The 17,500-nt window shown below is 46.3% G+C and overlaps 1 protein-coding gene across 1 annotated transcript in view; it reads right to left on the bottom strand.

Moving 5' to 3' along the window:
• The window catches only part of cers2b (ceramide synthase 2b), a 31,019-nt gene that overhangs the window by 10,174 nt on the left and 3,345 nt on the right, over positions 1 to 17,500 (bottom strand). Inside the window, exons 2-4 of the mRNA XM_062538110.1 lie at positions 7,317 to 7,490; positions 5,994 to 6,111; positions 4,163 to 4,281 (exon numbers count right to left, since the gene is read on the bottom strand). Of these exons, the coding sequence (XP_062394094.1) occupies positions 4,163 to 4,281; positions 5,994 to 6,111; positions 7,317 to 7,489 (410 nt within the window). The 5' untranslated portion in view covers position 7,490. The remainder of the gene's footprint in view (positions 1 to 4,162; positions 4,282 to 5,993; positions 6,112 to 7,316; positions 7,491 to 17,500) is intronic.

The following is a 17,500-nucleotide window of genomic DNA, read 5'->3' as shown; positions in this document are numbered from 1 at the left end:
CACACACACACACACACACACACACACACACACACACTACATCTCAATTGGGTACTGATCTCACTAGCCAAAAACTCAGTTAGCGATCCGATGGTGATGAACAAGTGGACTGGAAAAGAGGAATCTTCTCATCAGTCATCAGAAGGTGTGTGTGTGCTGTGTGTGTGTGCTGTGTGTGTGTGCTTTTAAACCCTGCCCACACCCTCCCCTTCATCTCTGGACACTCTTAACTGGTTAAGGGTCGGATCACTTGATAATGTGTCAATGGCAGAGGATGGAGTCTAGTAAAAATAGTATCCAACTACCACATGCAAGCATGTGTGTGTGACTGTGTGTGTGTGTGTGTGTGTGTGTGTGTGTGTACACATGACTGAGCCAGAGATAGAGAGAGTGAATGAGAGAGTGAGTGAGAGAGAGAGAGAGAGAAAGCATGTGAGAGAGAGAGGGAGCATTTGAGAGAGAGAGAGAGAGAGAGAGAGTGAGAGAGTGAGAGAAAGAGGGGGAGCATTTGAGAGAGTGAGAGAGAGGGAGCATTTGAGAGAGTGAGAGAGAGGGAGCATTTGAGAGAGTGAGAGAGAGGGAGCATTTGAGAGTGTGTGTGTGTGTGTGCCCTCTCTCCTCCGCTGGGACCAGAGTGGCATGTGCCAGGGCACAAGTTGGAAGGGGGCGGAGCCAAGCTGCATGGCACACAGGGCACCAGTGTGAAGGGGGCGGAGCCAAGCTGCATGGAACACAGGGCACAAGTGTGAAGGGGGCGGGGCCAAGCTGCATGGAACCATGGAGGTATTATAAGAACTGGAGAAAGTTAACAAGTCCCGCCCCCATTCATTTCAATGGGAATGCTAGGCTAGTGAAATGTGCCAAAATTGAACGATTTTTTCAGGCTTCAACATGGCGTTTCAAGGGGCTTGTTTCCGGTACCGTTTTACTTAGCCAATTAAGTGCCAGGTTACTGACTGACGTAAGGTATAGAAGGAGAGCTCGTGCCCACACTAAGCTCGTGCATGAGCTGAGAGTGGAACAGCCACCAATCAGCATGAGTAAAACGCAGGTAAAACGGCACCGGACATGATGTATTTCTGGAAAATGGCGACGAGGAAGTGCTTTGCTAATCGGCGAAGCTAACCAGTCAAATCCTGACCCCCTGCATGGAACACAGGGCACAAGTGTGAAGGGGGCGGGGCCAATCTGCATGGCACACAGGGCACCAGTGTGAAGGGGGCGGGGCCAAGCTGCATGGCACACAGGGCACCAGTGTGAAGGGGGCGGAGCCAAGCTGCATGGCACACAGGGCACCAGTGTGAAGGGGGCGGGGCCAAGCTGCATGGCACACAGGCCTCTGCCAGTCTCTCTTCTACACACTGACTTCTGGGTCTCCTTTGAAACACCTAATAAGTGCATTTGGCCTTACACACCAGCTCACACACACACAGCTCTAATAAAGCATAATTCCCCATCTTACACACCAGCTCACACACACACAGCTCTGATAAAGCATAATTCCCCATCTTACACACCAGCTCACACACACACAGCTCTGATAAAGCATAATTCCCCATCTTACACACCAGCTCACACACACACAGCTCTGATAAAGCATAATTCCCCATCTTACACACCAGCTCACACACACACAGCTCTGATAAAGCATAATTCCCCATCTTACACACCAGCTCACACACACACAGCTCTGATAAAGCATAATTCCCCATCTTACACACCAGCTCACACACACACAGCTCTGATAAAGCATAATTCCCCATCTTACACACCAGCTCACACACACACAGCTCTGATAAAGCATAATTCCCCATCTTACACACCAGCTCACACACACACAGCTCTGATAAAGCATAATTCACCATCTAAGGCTGAGGAAGTCCACCAGCTCACACACACAGCTATGATACAGCATACACATTCCAGGATTGTGACTTGTGAGTATGGCCAGTAAGATAGTGGGAGTGAAGTTTGTTAGCCTCACAGAATACTTTAGCAAGCAGGTACTCAACAAAGCAACACAAATCCATCAAGACACAAGTTATCCCCTATATTCTGAATACATGCTGCTGCCATCTGGCCTGCGTTTTAAAACTCCCATTGCTTTTAAACAAAGGTACAAAAATTCTTTCATCCCCTTTTCTATCAAAGTACTGAATGCACACAACAGGAAAAGATAGACCACCCCCCCCCATTCACTTCCTCCCCTTTCATCTACGTAACTTATTTACTGGATTTTATCTTGGTTTTACTGATTCATCTTTTTAGGCACTGTCAGACCTATCTTAACTAAATTATTATTTTTGTGCATTTGTGTTTGTATTGTAATATGTTGCGTCTATTGTTGTGTGGTATGTGATCCTGTCTGCAATCAAATTGCCCATTTTGGGACAAAGAAATAAACTGAACTGAACTGAACTGAACTGAACACTAATTCCCCATCTAAAGCTGAGCCAGTCCACCAGTTTGCCCAGGAGGAGACTGCAGTGTCAGCATAGAATAGAAAATAATACTCTCTTAAAGGGCTCTGAGAACTGTTTACTGTCACTATGCGTTAGCGGATGAGCAAATAAACAAAGGCAGAGCCGGTCCACTCAGACGTGTCATGTAGTCTCTGTCCAGAGAGTGAGTGGCACTACGCCTGACCTGGTCACTCTACACAGCTCATTACTACACAGTGGAGAAATGGATACAATGCATCATCATTCCACATAGCAGAACATATGCTTGTCTTTTGGTACATCATTTCATGATACTACAGTATGTCACACTCTTTCTCTGACTCTATCTTGCACTAAGTCCAGTACTATACTGTCCCATGCTATGTGATGCTATACGACTATGCTATGTTATACTAGCCTGACCAGCCAGAGCCACATCAAGACGTAGGGTCTGGGAGCTCACCGTAGGCAGGGCTCAATCGGAGGGGTGGGATAAACAGTTGTCTTTCAAATTCCCTCTCCACGCAATAGGATAACGCTAAACTAATCATCTTCTTGTTTTCAAGTAGCAGGATGCGTAACCACTGCAACTTCTGGTCGCATGTCATTCACCATTATGTTAAGCCCGCCCACCGACTTGTGATTGGTACAGTGATTCTTCCATTTCCCAGCTCCCAAGCTCTACAATTAGATTTGCTGCCGCTAGGGACGTCTAGATCTCTCTAGACTAATACTATACTATACTAAACTGCAATATATTGTAGCCTAATATACTGCATTGTTTGTGTCTATCTTTTAATGACAGGAACGTCTGTCTGTCTGTTTGTGTGTCAGTTTGTCTGTTTGTCTGTTATTTGCATATCTTTCAAACCATTCGTCCGATTGATAACAAAATTGGCAGGTGTCTTACAACGGGTATGAGTAAACTGACACATTGTTGCAAATTTCATATGATGCATCATACCACAAAATCGCATGTCTTCTCTATCATCAGCATATTCAATAGCCTAAACATATAGCCTTTACTCAAAACAGCTGTTACAGTAGACTTATGTCATTTTGATCTGTTAAAAATGTCATATGCAACCATGCTTAAATTCTGCTCACTGCACATTTATTATAATGTATTACAATATAAAACTCAGTATTCATTACTGAAATGCTTAGCTGGAATTATGCTGTCCCTAGCATCCTATTTTTAAAACAGGCCTACAGTACCTGCGGGTATTCTGCACAGGTTTTCTACAGCAATGGCATGTTTACCAGGCACTGCACCAGTAAGATACCAACAAATAAATAAGTGCAAATAGATAGTGTAGCTGTGGGGTAATATTGTGCTATGGTGATAGATAGTGTAGCTGTGGGGTAATATTGTGCTATGGTGATAGATAGTGTAGGTGTGGGGTAATATTGTGCTATGGTGATAGATAGTGTAGGTGTGGGGTAATATTGTGCTATGGTGATAGATAGTGTAGGTGTGGGGTAATATTGTGCTATGGTGATAGATAGTGTAGCTGTGGGGTAATATTGTGCTATGGTGATAGATAGTGTAGCTGTGGGGTAATATTGTGCTATGGTGATAGATAGTGTAGGTGTGGGGTAATATTGTGCTATGGTGATAGATAGTGTAGCTGTGGGGTAATATTGTGCTATGGTGATAGATAGTGTAGCTGTGGGGTAATATTGTGCTATGGTGCGTGGAGATGTGTGTGCATGCTCACCTGGCCTCCTGGAACTTCTTCAGGAGGTTGGGTCTGTCCTGGTTTCTTCGCCTGCGGAACCATCTCTGCACCTGCTGTTGTGTGTAACCTGTTTGCGTACATAATGATTCTACAGAACTCTGTGCATATGCACACACACACACACACACACAGAGAGAGAGAGAGAGAGAGAGAGAGAGAGAGAGAGATTAATTATTTCAATACCTGAATGCGCACTATTTGTGGCAGGGTGATTACATTCATGAGGGCCTCATACTGTATGTGCCTGTGTTGATATAAGGGCTTCATATGTGCCTGTGTTGATATAAGGGCTTCATATGTGCCTGTGTTGATATAAGGGCTTCATATGTGCCTGTGTTGATATAAGGGCTTCATATGTGCCTGTGTTGATATAAGGGCTTCATATGTGCCTGTGTTGATATAAGGGCTTCATATGTGCCTGTGTTGACGTGAGGGCTTCATATGTGCCTGTGTTGATATAAGGGCTTCATATGTGCCTGTGTTGACGTGAGGGCTTCATATGTGCCTGTGTTGATATAAGAGCTTCATATGTGCCTGTGTTGACGTGAGGGCTTCATATGTGCCTGTGTTGACGTGAGGGCTTCATATGTGCCTGTGTTGATATAAGGGCTTCATATGTGCCTGTGTTGATATAAGAGCTTCATATGTGCCTGTGTTGACGTGAGGGCTTCATATGTGCCTGTGTTGACGTGAGGGCTTCATATGTGCCTGTGTTGACGTGAGGGCTTCGTGCTCTCTAGTGTCTGATGGTGTGTGTGTACTTGTGTTGTAGACCCCTGTGCTCCTCGTGCCCACCCTTCACCTGACTCCTCCCGTCTCGGCCTGTAGGCCTCCACCATGGCCTGTGTAAAATAGGCCTCCACCATGGCCTGTGTAAAATAGGCCTCCACCATGGCCTGTGTAAAATAGGCCTCCACCATGGCCTGTGTAAAATAGGCCTCCACCATCGCCTGTGTAAAATAGGCCTCCACCATCGCCTGTGTAAAATAGGCCTCCACCATCGCCTGTGTAAAATAGGCCTCTACCATCGCCTGTGTAAAATAGGCCTCCACCATGGCCTGTGTAAAATAGGCCTCCACCATCGCCTGTGTAAAATAGGCCTCCACCATGGCCTGTGTAAAATAGGCCTCCACCACCATCGCCTGTGTAAAATAGGCCTCCACCATCGCCTGTGTAAAATAGGCCTCCTCCACCATCGCCTGTGTAAAATAGGCCTCCACCATGGCCTGTGTAAAATAGGCCTCCACCATGGCCTGTGTAAAATAGGCCTCCACCATGGCCTGTGTAAAATAGGCCTCCACCATGGCCTGTGTAAAATAGGCCTCCACCATGGCCTGTGTAAAATAGGCCTCCACCATGGCCTGTGTAAAATAGGCCTCCACCATGGCCTGTGTAAAATAGGCCTCTACCAAGCTGCTGCTCATTGTGCTCACCAGTTTGCCTATTCATACCCTGCGGTCCCCTGCCAGACCCAGTTCGGCTGTTTGGTATTTCCGACTCCATATCTGTGTCTGCCCTGATTTTAGTCCCAGCTGGATCCCTGTGTTTTTTGTTTATACTTTTCTCTTTTTTGACCTGAATTTAGCTCATTCTACCCTTCTATCTCTTTCTGTCATGCATTTGGATAATCACTCTTGAGAAACCTGACAGTATATGTATGAGTATATCACTCATACTGTGTATGAGTATATGTTTACCTGTGTTTGGTGTTTGGGTTGGCTATTGTGCTAGTGGTTTGAGTGTGTGGATACCTGTGCTTGGTGTTTGGGTTGGCTGTTGTGTTAAAGTAGTGGTTTGAGTGTGTGGGTACCTGTGTTGGGTATTTGGTGGTTTTGGAGTAGAAGGCCTCTAGTGCTGGATTGGGCGTGGCTCGATGCCGCTTTGTCGCTTTAACACCAAGCAGAGCCGCTAACCGCATGCCAACCGTCCTGAGGAGAGGAGAATTCACGAGAAGAGACCACCTTTATTGAATCATCATGTGACCATCGACACCAATAACGCCCACATAACCAATACGTGTGCCATTGTAGAACATGAGAAAATATCACAAAATAAACATGTTTAGCTTTTGAAAGAAAATATATGAAGAGTGACGTAAAGGGAGAGTAGAAGCAGGCAGAAAAAGGATGAGAAATAACGTTAAGAAGTGAGAAGATCAGGAGCCCTTAGCAGGACTGGGACGCAGAAGAGTTGAGGCCAAAGGCAATAGAATTAAGAGTGTGTAGTACTATGCACACAGAAATACACAGCCTGGATGTTTTCTAAAAATACACAGCATCAGAAGTCGTAAATAAAGAAAACAGCCACCCTGGATACTCTCTGCCACCAACCACACGCAGGCAGATGATCCAGTTACACACAAAGAATCTAATTCAATAATGATAGTGAAATGAAAAAAAATGACTGCTAAGATGGACAGTAGGAGTACGAAGAAAGAAAGAAAGAAAGAAAGAAAGAAAGAAAGAGGGAAGATAGAAGATGGAGCACTAGAAGAAGAAACAGATAAGAGAGAAGTCAGGTCGCCCTGAGAGGAACAGGAACACTTAGTCATCTCATACAGCTGACAGATCCATGTCTTATCAGTGGCAGTACTGATAGCATTCTGTCACAAGTTATCAAATAGTTGTGAATACAGCTTTGTAAGGCTTCATGGGTACAGTCGTCTGAGTTTATAGTTATGTAGACTTCTGCTGTGTTGCATTATGATTACATTATGAACATGAATAAATGGGCTTATAGTGCTTTCTACACTAGGCTGAAGTAAGGAGTTATCATTAAGACTGTCAAAACATGAGATGCTATGACCAGTTAAACAAACGCATGGCATTGACTATTACGGCATCTACAATTGCAATACATGTTACGTGTCACTGATATCACGCTATAGGCACATTCACTGGGCACAATGACCAATGACAGGACTATGGCGTAACATACTGTACATGTGATGTGTGAGAGGGTTAGATGAGTGGTTTGGTGGGGAGGTGGCTGGGCGTGTGAGAGGGTTAGATGAGTGGATTGGTGGGGAGGTGGCTGGGCGTGTGAGAGGGTTAGATGAGTGGATTGGTGGGGAGGTGGCTGGGCGTGTGAGAGGGTTAGATGAGTGGATTGGTGGGGAGTTGGCTGGGCTTACCTCTCAAAGATCTGGCGCACTACCATCAAGCCCAGAGCCATGGGCAGCACCACCCACAGGTCAGCGGGTTTGGCGTAGACCCGGTCGTCCCGATCCTTCAGGTCCTTCCAGCCCAAACCCTTGGGGAACCAGAGCCGCTCGTCCCAGAACACGTCACTGAGCCACGCCAACATTCTGATGGAAAGAGATGGGGGGGGGGGGGGGGGGGTTAAGATGCTTTCATCAAACCGATTTCTTACACTTTTGCATACTCACAACACATCATTGAAACGTACACAACAGAAAGATAAAGAGAGTGAAGTGAGAGCCAAAGAGAGAGGCGCAGTAAGAGAGAGAGAGAGAGAGAGAGAGAGAGACAAAGCTACATTCAGAAACAAAAGAAAAGGAAAAAAGGGAGAGACACACATAAGACACAAAGAGAGCGAGAGAGAGAGAGAGAGAGGGATGAGTTAATTGAAGAGATCACAATCAGATCACCTTGATTCATTCCAGAACACTCAGGAGGAACAGCAGATGGAGAGCAGGAGAGAGAGAGGGAGGGATAGAGGGATGCAGAGGGAAAGCGAGAGGGAGGAGAAGAGACTAAGTGGCAGGAAGGCGGGGAGACAGGGATGTGGAGAGAGGGGGTGAAAGAAAGGAACAGGGACAGTAAGAGTAGGGGAGGGGAGGAGGAGTAGGATAGCAGGACGGATAGAGGAAGGGATGTGGAGAGAGGGGGGTGAAAGAAAGGAACAGGGACAGTAAGAGTAGGGGAGGGGAGGAGGAGTAGGATAGCAGGACGGATAGAGGAAGGGATGTGGAGAGAGGGGGGTGAAAGAAAGGAACAGGGACAGTAAGAGTAGGGGAGGGGAGGAGGAGTAGGATAGCAGGACTGATAGAGGAAGGGATGTGGAGAGAGGGGGGTGAAAGAAAGGAACAGGGACAGTAAGAGTAGGGGAGGGGAGGAGGAGTAGGATAGCAGGACTGATAGAGGAAGGGATGTGGAGAGAGGGACAGGAGAAGGACAAGAAGACGTGATGAGATTATAAAGAGGGATGGATGGGTGGAGCTGGCGGAGGGAGAGACACACGAGGAAATGAGAAGGACGAGTGGCATACTGATCGGATCCAATGAACCTGCATCACCCCTCTCAAAACAACACTGCTTCAACACCCCTCTCAAAACAACACTGCTTCAACACCCATCTCAAAACAACACCGCTTCAACACCCATCTCAAAACAACACCGCTTCAACACCCATCTCAAAACAACACCGCTTCAACACCCATCTCAAAGCAACACTGCTTCAAGTATGGCACAGCTGAAGCCAAAGCCATGTTGAGACTACTTGCTTTGTTACCTCCGCCAAGGAGATTATGCTTTCATCTGGATTTTTGTTTGTTTGTCTGTCTGTCTGTTTGTCTGTCTGATTGTCTGTTTGTTAGCAAGATACAACATACTCAGTTACAGATGGATTTCGATGAGATTTTCAGGAAAGGTCTGAAATGACCCAAGGAAGAAATTATTACATTTTGGGTGTGATTCCGATGACCTTCTGGATCCAGGAGGCGGTTATGTTTTCGCTTGGAAGAGGTCTGCGCTCTCGGAGTGCTTTTCTAGTTTACTATGTGAAACTCCTACAAGTCCTGTGAGGAGGCTGAGCCGGGAAATCATGGCTGATCATGGCAACATTTCTGTGCTAGGCTACATGAAGGTAGGTAAGTATAAAAATAGGAAAAAATAGATCAGATTAGATCAGTTTGTGTATATACATACATACAGTACATATATACTGTATATATATAAAGTGAGAGAGAGAGAGAGAGAGAGAGAGAGAGAGAGAGAGAGAGAGAGATTGTGGCATTATGGGTAATTCTGCAGGTGGAAAAGCTGCACTGGACACTGCCACTGTGTGCATCCGCTCCCTCCCATCATATGGACGAGCATCCTGACCAGCGCATCATATGGACGAGCAGCCTGTTCTTCAGTAAATATCTGACCAGCGCATCATATGGACGAGCAGCCTGTTCTTCAGTAAATATCTGACCAGCGCATCATATGGACGAGCAGCCTGTTCTTCAGTAAATATCTGACCAGCGAATCATATGAGAGCAGCAGAGGGAGGGGCAGGCAGCTGGGGCCTATAGGGCCTATGGCACACACACACACACACACACACACACACACACACAACGGGATCAGGACGACACACACACGACGGGATCAGGACGTCATGGATACTGTGCCCTGTGCAATCTCTTCCCTCATTTACTACGCCAACAAAGTCAACAAGCATGAGAGAGAGGGGGGGGGAGAGAGAGGGGGGAGAGAGAGAGGGGGGAGAGAGAGAGGAAGAGAGAGAGGGGGGGAGAGAGAGATGAAGAGAGAGAGGGGGGAGAGAGAGAGGAAGAGAGAGAGGGGGGAGAGAGAGAGGAAGAGAGAGAGGGGGAGAGAGAGAGAGGAAGAGAGAGAGATGAAGAGAGAGAGGGGGGGAGAGAGAGATGAAGAGAGAGAGGGGGGGAGAGATAAAGCGAGTGTGTGGTGAGTGGATAAATGAGAGAGAAGGATGGGGAAATGAGAGAGGGAGAGGTCAGTGCAGTGCTGATTGGAGGGTGTGTCTGACCACAGGAGAGAGGGAGTGTGTTGAGGAGAGAGGGAGTGTGTGGTGATGCATAACTCTGTGCTGACGCGCGGCCCTCTCCTCCTCTGCTCTCTCTCTCTGTGACTCATATTCATGATCTCTCTCTCTCTCTCTCTCTCTCTCTCTCTCTCTCATTCTTTCCCCTTCTCTTTTCCCAGCCTAGTGCCTTGTCTCTCTGTCTGAAGTCTGATCCAGTTAGCATGCTAATGAAGCGCAGTCATTTCTGCTGACCGCATCTGGCCTCTGCCATCACAACAAGCTCTGAGCTGGGGAGGAACAAAAGAGCCGCCAAAGGAAGCAGCCAATCAGGACTTGACTTGTCTGACAGTCATGTGTCCTGGCCAATACCACCGAACAAGGGGAGGGACTTAGAGGGGAATACTGAAGAGAGGGGTGGGCAGTTCAATTCTAGAATGTTACTCTCCACATGGCCAGTTACAGACACAGTGCTCAACAACTTTTTAAAGCATGTTTTTAATAATAATAATTGTACAAATATTGTATTATTATTAAAAAAATGTTCAAATCAGTTTTCATGGCGCATAGTATGTTTAAGACAGTTAAACACACCTTCCACCTTGGCTTTTCACAATTCACAAAAAAATTATAAAATGACGGTACAGCCAAAAGAGAAGCTTTTTATTCCTTGTGATTTTCTTCCCTCTCTCTCCCCCTCTCTTGTTTGTAGGGAGTGGACGGTGAGTGCAGCTGACAGCTCCAGGGTTCTGTGTGTATGTGTGTGTGTGTATGTGTGTGTGTGTGCAGGGAGTGGGGGGTAAATGGCCCTCCCAGCTGGGTCTGGCTCTATTTCAACTCTCTGCAGCTGGATTTACAGTTACATTACAGAGTACACAGCACCAGAAACAACCACCATCAAAACACAAACATAGCTTACACACACACACACATACACACATTCTCTCTCTCACACACACACACACACACACAGATGTGAGCACACGGCCACAGATTCATACTTGTGAAGAAGACCTGTTGAAACTCACAGCTGTGTTGAATGTTGGACAATATAATGGTGTTGTATTATCCTTCAACACAATACAAAATAAACCTCCATCACGTCAGCACCTGTCTGTTTATTCTGTGAGAAAAGTAAAAACAGCGGCCGAGAGAGAGCGACTCTCTGGACAGACAAGAGAGAGAGCGACTCTCTGGACAGACAAGAGAGAGAGCGACTCTTTGGACAGACAAGAGAGAGAGCGACTCTTTGGACAGACAAGAGAGAGAGCGACTCTTTGGACAGACAAGAGAGAGAGCGACTCTTTGGACAGTCAAGAGAGAGAACGACTCTCTGGACAGTCAAGAGAGAGAGCGACTCTTTGGACAGACAAGAGAGAGAGCGACTCTTTGGACAGTCAAGAGAGAGAACGACTCTCTGGACAGTCAAGAGAGAGAGCGACTCTTTGGACAGACAAGAGAGAGAGCGACTCTTTGGACAGTCAAGAGAGAGAACGACTCTTTGGACAGTCAAGAGAGAGAGAGCGACTCTCTGGACAGACCAGAGCAGCCTCGTCCAGCACGCCACTGACTCTTGGCCTGGAATTTACATCTGGACCTCACCAAAGGGCTGTCCCACCAACATTAGTCTCACACTTACAGCCAGACACACGTGTCTGCTGACACACACACACACGCACGCTCACATGCACACACACACGCGCACACAGCCGTGCACACACACACACACACACACGCGCGCACACACACACATGCACACACGCATACTCATGCACACACACACACACACACACTTAATTCCCGTCGTATTTCACCTCTGACCCCTGGGCTACATGTTGGTTCTTGGCTGTGAGGCCGAATGGTTGGGTGACGGGAGACAGATGGGGTCTCTGGCTCCTCCCCCCTTCAACCAGCCCCACCCTGCACAGCTTTGCGTGTGTGTGTGTGTGTGTGTGTGTGTGTGTGTGTGTGTGTGCACGCACGCGAGCAGGCAGCACATGTTGAGCTGGGGTGTGGTTCAGATCTACAGCGCGGGGGAGGAGAGCTGGTCTGCATTACCGAGCCTCATTCCATTCACTAGTAAAGTAGCATAAACACACACTCCTCTCAGGACACTCTCACAGGACACACACACACACACACACACACACAGGAGACACTCCCATCGCATACTTGCACAGAACACACTCAGGAGTGTTTGAGGCTCATTTGGATTGAGCTGAAAGAGCCAGGAATATGGCAGATAATTATGCTCATGCTTCTGCCTTTGAACAAACTGAACAGGTTTCATAACGCTTTCCCTTTCGCAGAATAGGGAAGCTAGAACTGATCTAAATGTGGTGCGGGAATTAAGTGTGTGTTTAGTGGTTTGTGTGTGCGCACACGTGTGTGTGTGTGTGTGTGTGTGTGTGTTGCAATTCATGGGTGCATCCTGTCCACTACCGCTACTGCAACAGGAAATCATTTATTACGACACGCTTACACACCGCTTGCCTGATGAGGGAAAGCCAATCAGCGGGTCTGCTGGTGCAAGGGCCCTCCCCTGCCATCTAAGGCAGCCAATAGCAGCACCCCAGCCGAGTGCCTCCATGTGTGGGGGGGCTCTAGCCCATCAGAAGGGCAGACGAGGGGCACCACCCTCCCTGGCAGTAACCCCCTCGACACACACACACACACACACACACGCAAAAGTCCTGAATCACCCCTAACCACATCCTCTTCCATGTACACACACACACACACACACACACACACACACACATGCTGTAGCGCCCCAGAGTGCCTGAGTGTCTGTCTCTAGGCCAGGTGTGTGCTGCTCAGGTGAGGTGGGCGCCTCTTCCCGTGCCGGCTGCTCTCTCCTGACACACACCCTCTACACACTCACTGGAAACACACTTACACTCTATATTTCACTACACTGACCTGCTTAACACTCATTATATTAGCATTTGAATTCTGCGTGTGGCCTCCCCTCCTTATTCCCATGCTACAGCTGGCATGTTACACACACACACACACACACACACACACACACACACACACACACACACTAGGACAGTCACACACAGACAACCACATAGAGACACGCACGCACACACACACGTGAACACATACACATACACAATGTTTTTTCCTCAGCCGTGAGTTAGGGTGTATCTATGGAGAGTTCTGCAGGATAGAGTTTGGAGCATACTCATATCAAAGACTCCTTCCATTCCTCAACTGTCAGTCATCCAGGGTTTGGAGAACGACTCGGTAAACGCCCTTCTAGGACCCATTGAGTTGGTGTTCTGAGTGACTAAGGGCCCATAACTTTTGACCAGACAGTTGTAGCACCGCTGGGGGTTCTGAATCTAGGGTGTGACTCAGGGGATATGACACGACGCTGGCATGATCCTTCCTTCCTCTTTTACTTCTGAGCAGGCCACTCATCACGTGTTTCTATGGAGATGTTTTGATGTTGTTACGACACCATGGATAAGAGCTGAGTTCTCAGAATGAAGTGCTACTCTGGAACTTCTCTCCCTGACTCATGAGCTGTGTGTGTGTGTGTGTGTGTGTGTGCCACTATGTACCACTCTGTGAGTGTGTGTGTGCCACTATGTGTCACTCTGTGTGTGTGTGTGTGTGTGTGTGTGTGTGTGTGTGTGTGTGTGTGTGTGTGTGTGTGTATGTGTGTGTGTGTGTGTGTGTGTGTGTGTGTGTGTGTGCGCCACTATGTACCACTCTGTGTGTGTATGTGTGTGTGTGTGTGTGTGTGTGTGTGTGTGTGTGCCTCAGTGGAATGAATGTCCAGCGCAGGGCAGGTCAGGGCAGGGGTCCTGATTCTGACATTCTTAATAGAGTTCTAATAGTCATCTTACATACAGTACACACTCACACACTCACACACACACACACACACACACACACACACACACACACACACACACACACACACACACACACACACACACACACACACACACAGACGCACGCACACACGCGCACATACACACACACACACACACACACACAGACATGGGCAGTATTTCAATTATATGTATTTTAAATACGTATTTAATTACTTTAGTGTATTTTGTAATTTGTATTTTGCATGATTGGAAAAAATCAAATGTAATTTGTAACAACATATTTTGAGGGATTGTATTTAGAGTATTTCAAATACAAAAATCTGTCATTTTCCCCCTCAAATTAGCCAAAAAATCATCACTCAGTTAAATATAGCCTCTTCCTTATAATCATGACAATATACTATGCTTATCATAGTCTGGGAGCCAAAGGTCAGAATCTTGGTGAACCTGGTTTTGTACATTGTTTTTTTTTTCTTTGTGGTTTCTTGTTGCCTTGTTACTCAGTAAGAATAGGGAGGGTGACCGGTGATGTCTCTTGGGCTCAAGCCCAGCTTGGATGTAGATGAGATGGCATTGAGTGGAATGATATCTGGCTGGTACATAACTGTGTAATACTTAAAAAAAAAAAAAAAAGCTTTAAATTGAAGAAGACCACACCGCTACTACAATCTTTAAGCACCCTCTGTACTTTGAAACATTCTGTAAATTCAACCTCATTGTTGTCTAGCTCTGAAACACATAGGCCTGAGCACCCATCTCAACATGCGTATGTGTTTATATCCATTTTGATCCAATTTGACTGCTTTGCTATTTTATTCCAGCCCACCCAGATGTAGCAGGCTAGAACCAGCCTTGATTTTATGTCACCATGTAGACAACTTAAAAGCATTAGATGTGTCTTTTCTGTTGTCATAATCATCTCCTAAGATCATGTCTGAAAGTTGACTTCAGGAGCTTGAATTGTCAGGTGTGTCAAGTGCAACAAGACTAAAATTTGAAAACGATACAGATAAGACACTGAGGGAGAACATGACATGAACCCCATGACCATAACCTTTGACATGAGGATTTATGTAAGGGATCAACCAAGGCGTCCTGATCTGCAGAAATAATGGAGGAGACTGAGGCAAAAACCTCCCCGATGCGAAACAGTCTCAAGTTTTCACCACCCAGTTAATTAATTCTGTTTATTGAGACACCTTACAGGATGTTACTTTATTTGTCCCCGGTGTTGTCAGTCATGTATGAAGGCAAAGGCATGCATTTATAGAAAATATGCTGTTCAATTTAAAAAGGCTAACCTGTTCAATCTGTCGTACTACTTTCATTGAACACGGAAAATCATGGGGGTAGTTTGCTTTATCACAGTTGATTCCACTGTTGCAAAGCCTGCTTGTTGTCAGTTCAATCATCGTTTATATTGATATGGGATGCTGATTACATTTTTTTTTACTAGATCTACTTCATGGCTCCGCCTTCCTAAGTACTTCCGTTCAGTTTTCATTTCACTTGGGCCTGCGGTATATTTACAGGTTTTCTCAAAACAAAAATGTGCAGGTCCAATCAGCGAACAGAGGGAGTAGCTGAGAACGATGATGTTGAGGTCGCTAGTTTGAGCATGTCTCCTCGCGACCAAATGTATAGCGATTGGTTATGGCAGATCTGAGTGGCTCTGGGCAGATCCAATTGTTTTAAACAATAAAATGTCAGAAAAGGAAATGGAAATTCATGCTTGGCAAAGAAAAGTGGCCAGACTCTCTGTACATTATGAACGTACGAGAGTATGGTAGGACCAGGCTACTTCAGCCCAAAGTAAAGAATTTAGGCCTCTGTCAGCCAATAAAAAAAATAGGATTTCTTGTAGTTTATTTTAAAAGTTGGTATACCATGATTATTGTGGGGGTATTTTTGTATTTTCTAATTACTAATTACTTGTATTTTAATTAAATAAATTTTTCACATCAGTATTTTGTATTTTATTTTGTTACATTTTCTAAGCCAGTATTTGTATTTTGTAACAAAATAGTTTTTGATGTATTTGTGCCCACCTCTGCACACACACACGGGACACTCTCATTGATTTGTTACTAGCCTAACCTGCAGGCAGCGTAATATTAATATTTAACCAGCATCTCTCTTCCTTCCTGAAGAATCACTGGGTTTGAATGAGCCCTTCAACAACGACAACGACAAACACTCTGGCTCACACACCTGGGAGAAAAGGGGGAGTGGTCAACAAGGACAGCATATTTATCTAATACAATTGGTTGATTATTGGGACTTTTTGAAGACAGATTGGATACACAATTGAGAAAAACTGAGGTGATTACGAGGCTGCAAATATTAGCCCTCGGCCAATTATTAGTCTTTGAGTAAATATGAGCTATTTGTTTATAATATGAGTGTTTGGTGTTGAGACGAGCACAATAGCCCGTGACAGCTCATAAGGACTAGAAGGCTCGTGTGCTGCTGCAGCTGCTCCTAAAGCTACACACACACACACACACACCCCTCGCAAGGCACCCTAAGGGTGTGGTCCTCTGCTCTGCTGTGGTTTAACTGCCCCCCCCTCCGCACCCCCCGCCCCCCCTCCTCTAATACCCCATCAGCATCATCTCTGATCCCACCCCGTGTCCTACTGCACATCAATACTCTCCCTGTACAGAAATTATAACACATATTATATTATTTCAACTCATTTTTGCACTGCATGGTTACACCACTGCTCAACACATCATGCTGTGGTCTTCCCTTGTAATGGGCTGTAATGAGCTCTCATATCTAATTGAACTACCTGTTGTGTCTCTTTACTGCTGTTCTTTATTGCCTGTATGCGCTGCCTGGGAGTCAACGAGGAAGATGATTTGGTTCCACTGCTAGCAGTGCTACAGAGGACTTGAACTAATGACCCATAAAATCACTTCACTGAGCTATACTCGTCTCCAGATTTACCACACCAAAACACACAATCACTTGACTGAGCTATACTCGTCTTCAGATTTACCACACCAAAACACACAAGCTAACCCAACGTACTACAGTACACACATGCACGCAGACAGCTGAACACACATGAACACAAATCATATACAATACCACACACACATAGATGACACTGGACAAGGAAAGGTTGGAGTATGTCAGGCCCCTCACGCGTGAGTGAGGTATGTACTGCATGTGTATGTGTATGAGTGTGTGTGTGTGTGTGTGTGTGTGTGTGTGCATGAGTGTGTGTGTGTGTGTGTGTGTGTGTGTGTGTGTGTGTGTTTGTGCGTGTGTATGCGAGAACATGAGTATGCGCGTGTGCCTGAGAGTGCGTGTGTGTGTGTGTGTATGTGTGGTGTGTGGTGTGTGTGTGTGTGTGTGTGTGTGTGTGTGTGTGTGTGTGTGTGTGTGGTGTGTGTGTGTGGTGTGTGTGTGTGTGTGTGTGTGTGTGTGTGTGATTGTTCCTGTGCTACTCTCTCAGGAGCAGCTGCTCACATTAGCACCGTTGTTCAGCCTCCTGTAGAATCATCTGCAGCAGATTCCAGCCGTCATGAGACACCAATTTCCCTGCTTGCCCACTGCTCTACTCCACACCCCCACGACACACACACACACACACACACCCACGACACACACACACACACACACACACACACACACACACACACACACACACACACACACACACACACACAGACACACACACACACACACAGACACACTCACACACACACACACACACTCCACGT

The sequence above is a fragment of the Sardina pilchardus genome, chromosome 6, assembly GCF_963854185.1.
Source record: "Sardina pilchardus chromosome 6, fSarPil1.1, whole genome shotgun sequence".
NCBI classification, from domain to species: Eukaryota; Metazoa; Chordata; class Actinopteri; order Clupeiformes; family Clupeidae; genus Sardina; species Sardina pilchardus.
The sequence above is the reverse complement of the archived record's forward strand: the minus strand, read 5'-3'. Positions and strand labels throughout refer to the sequence as shown.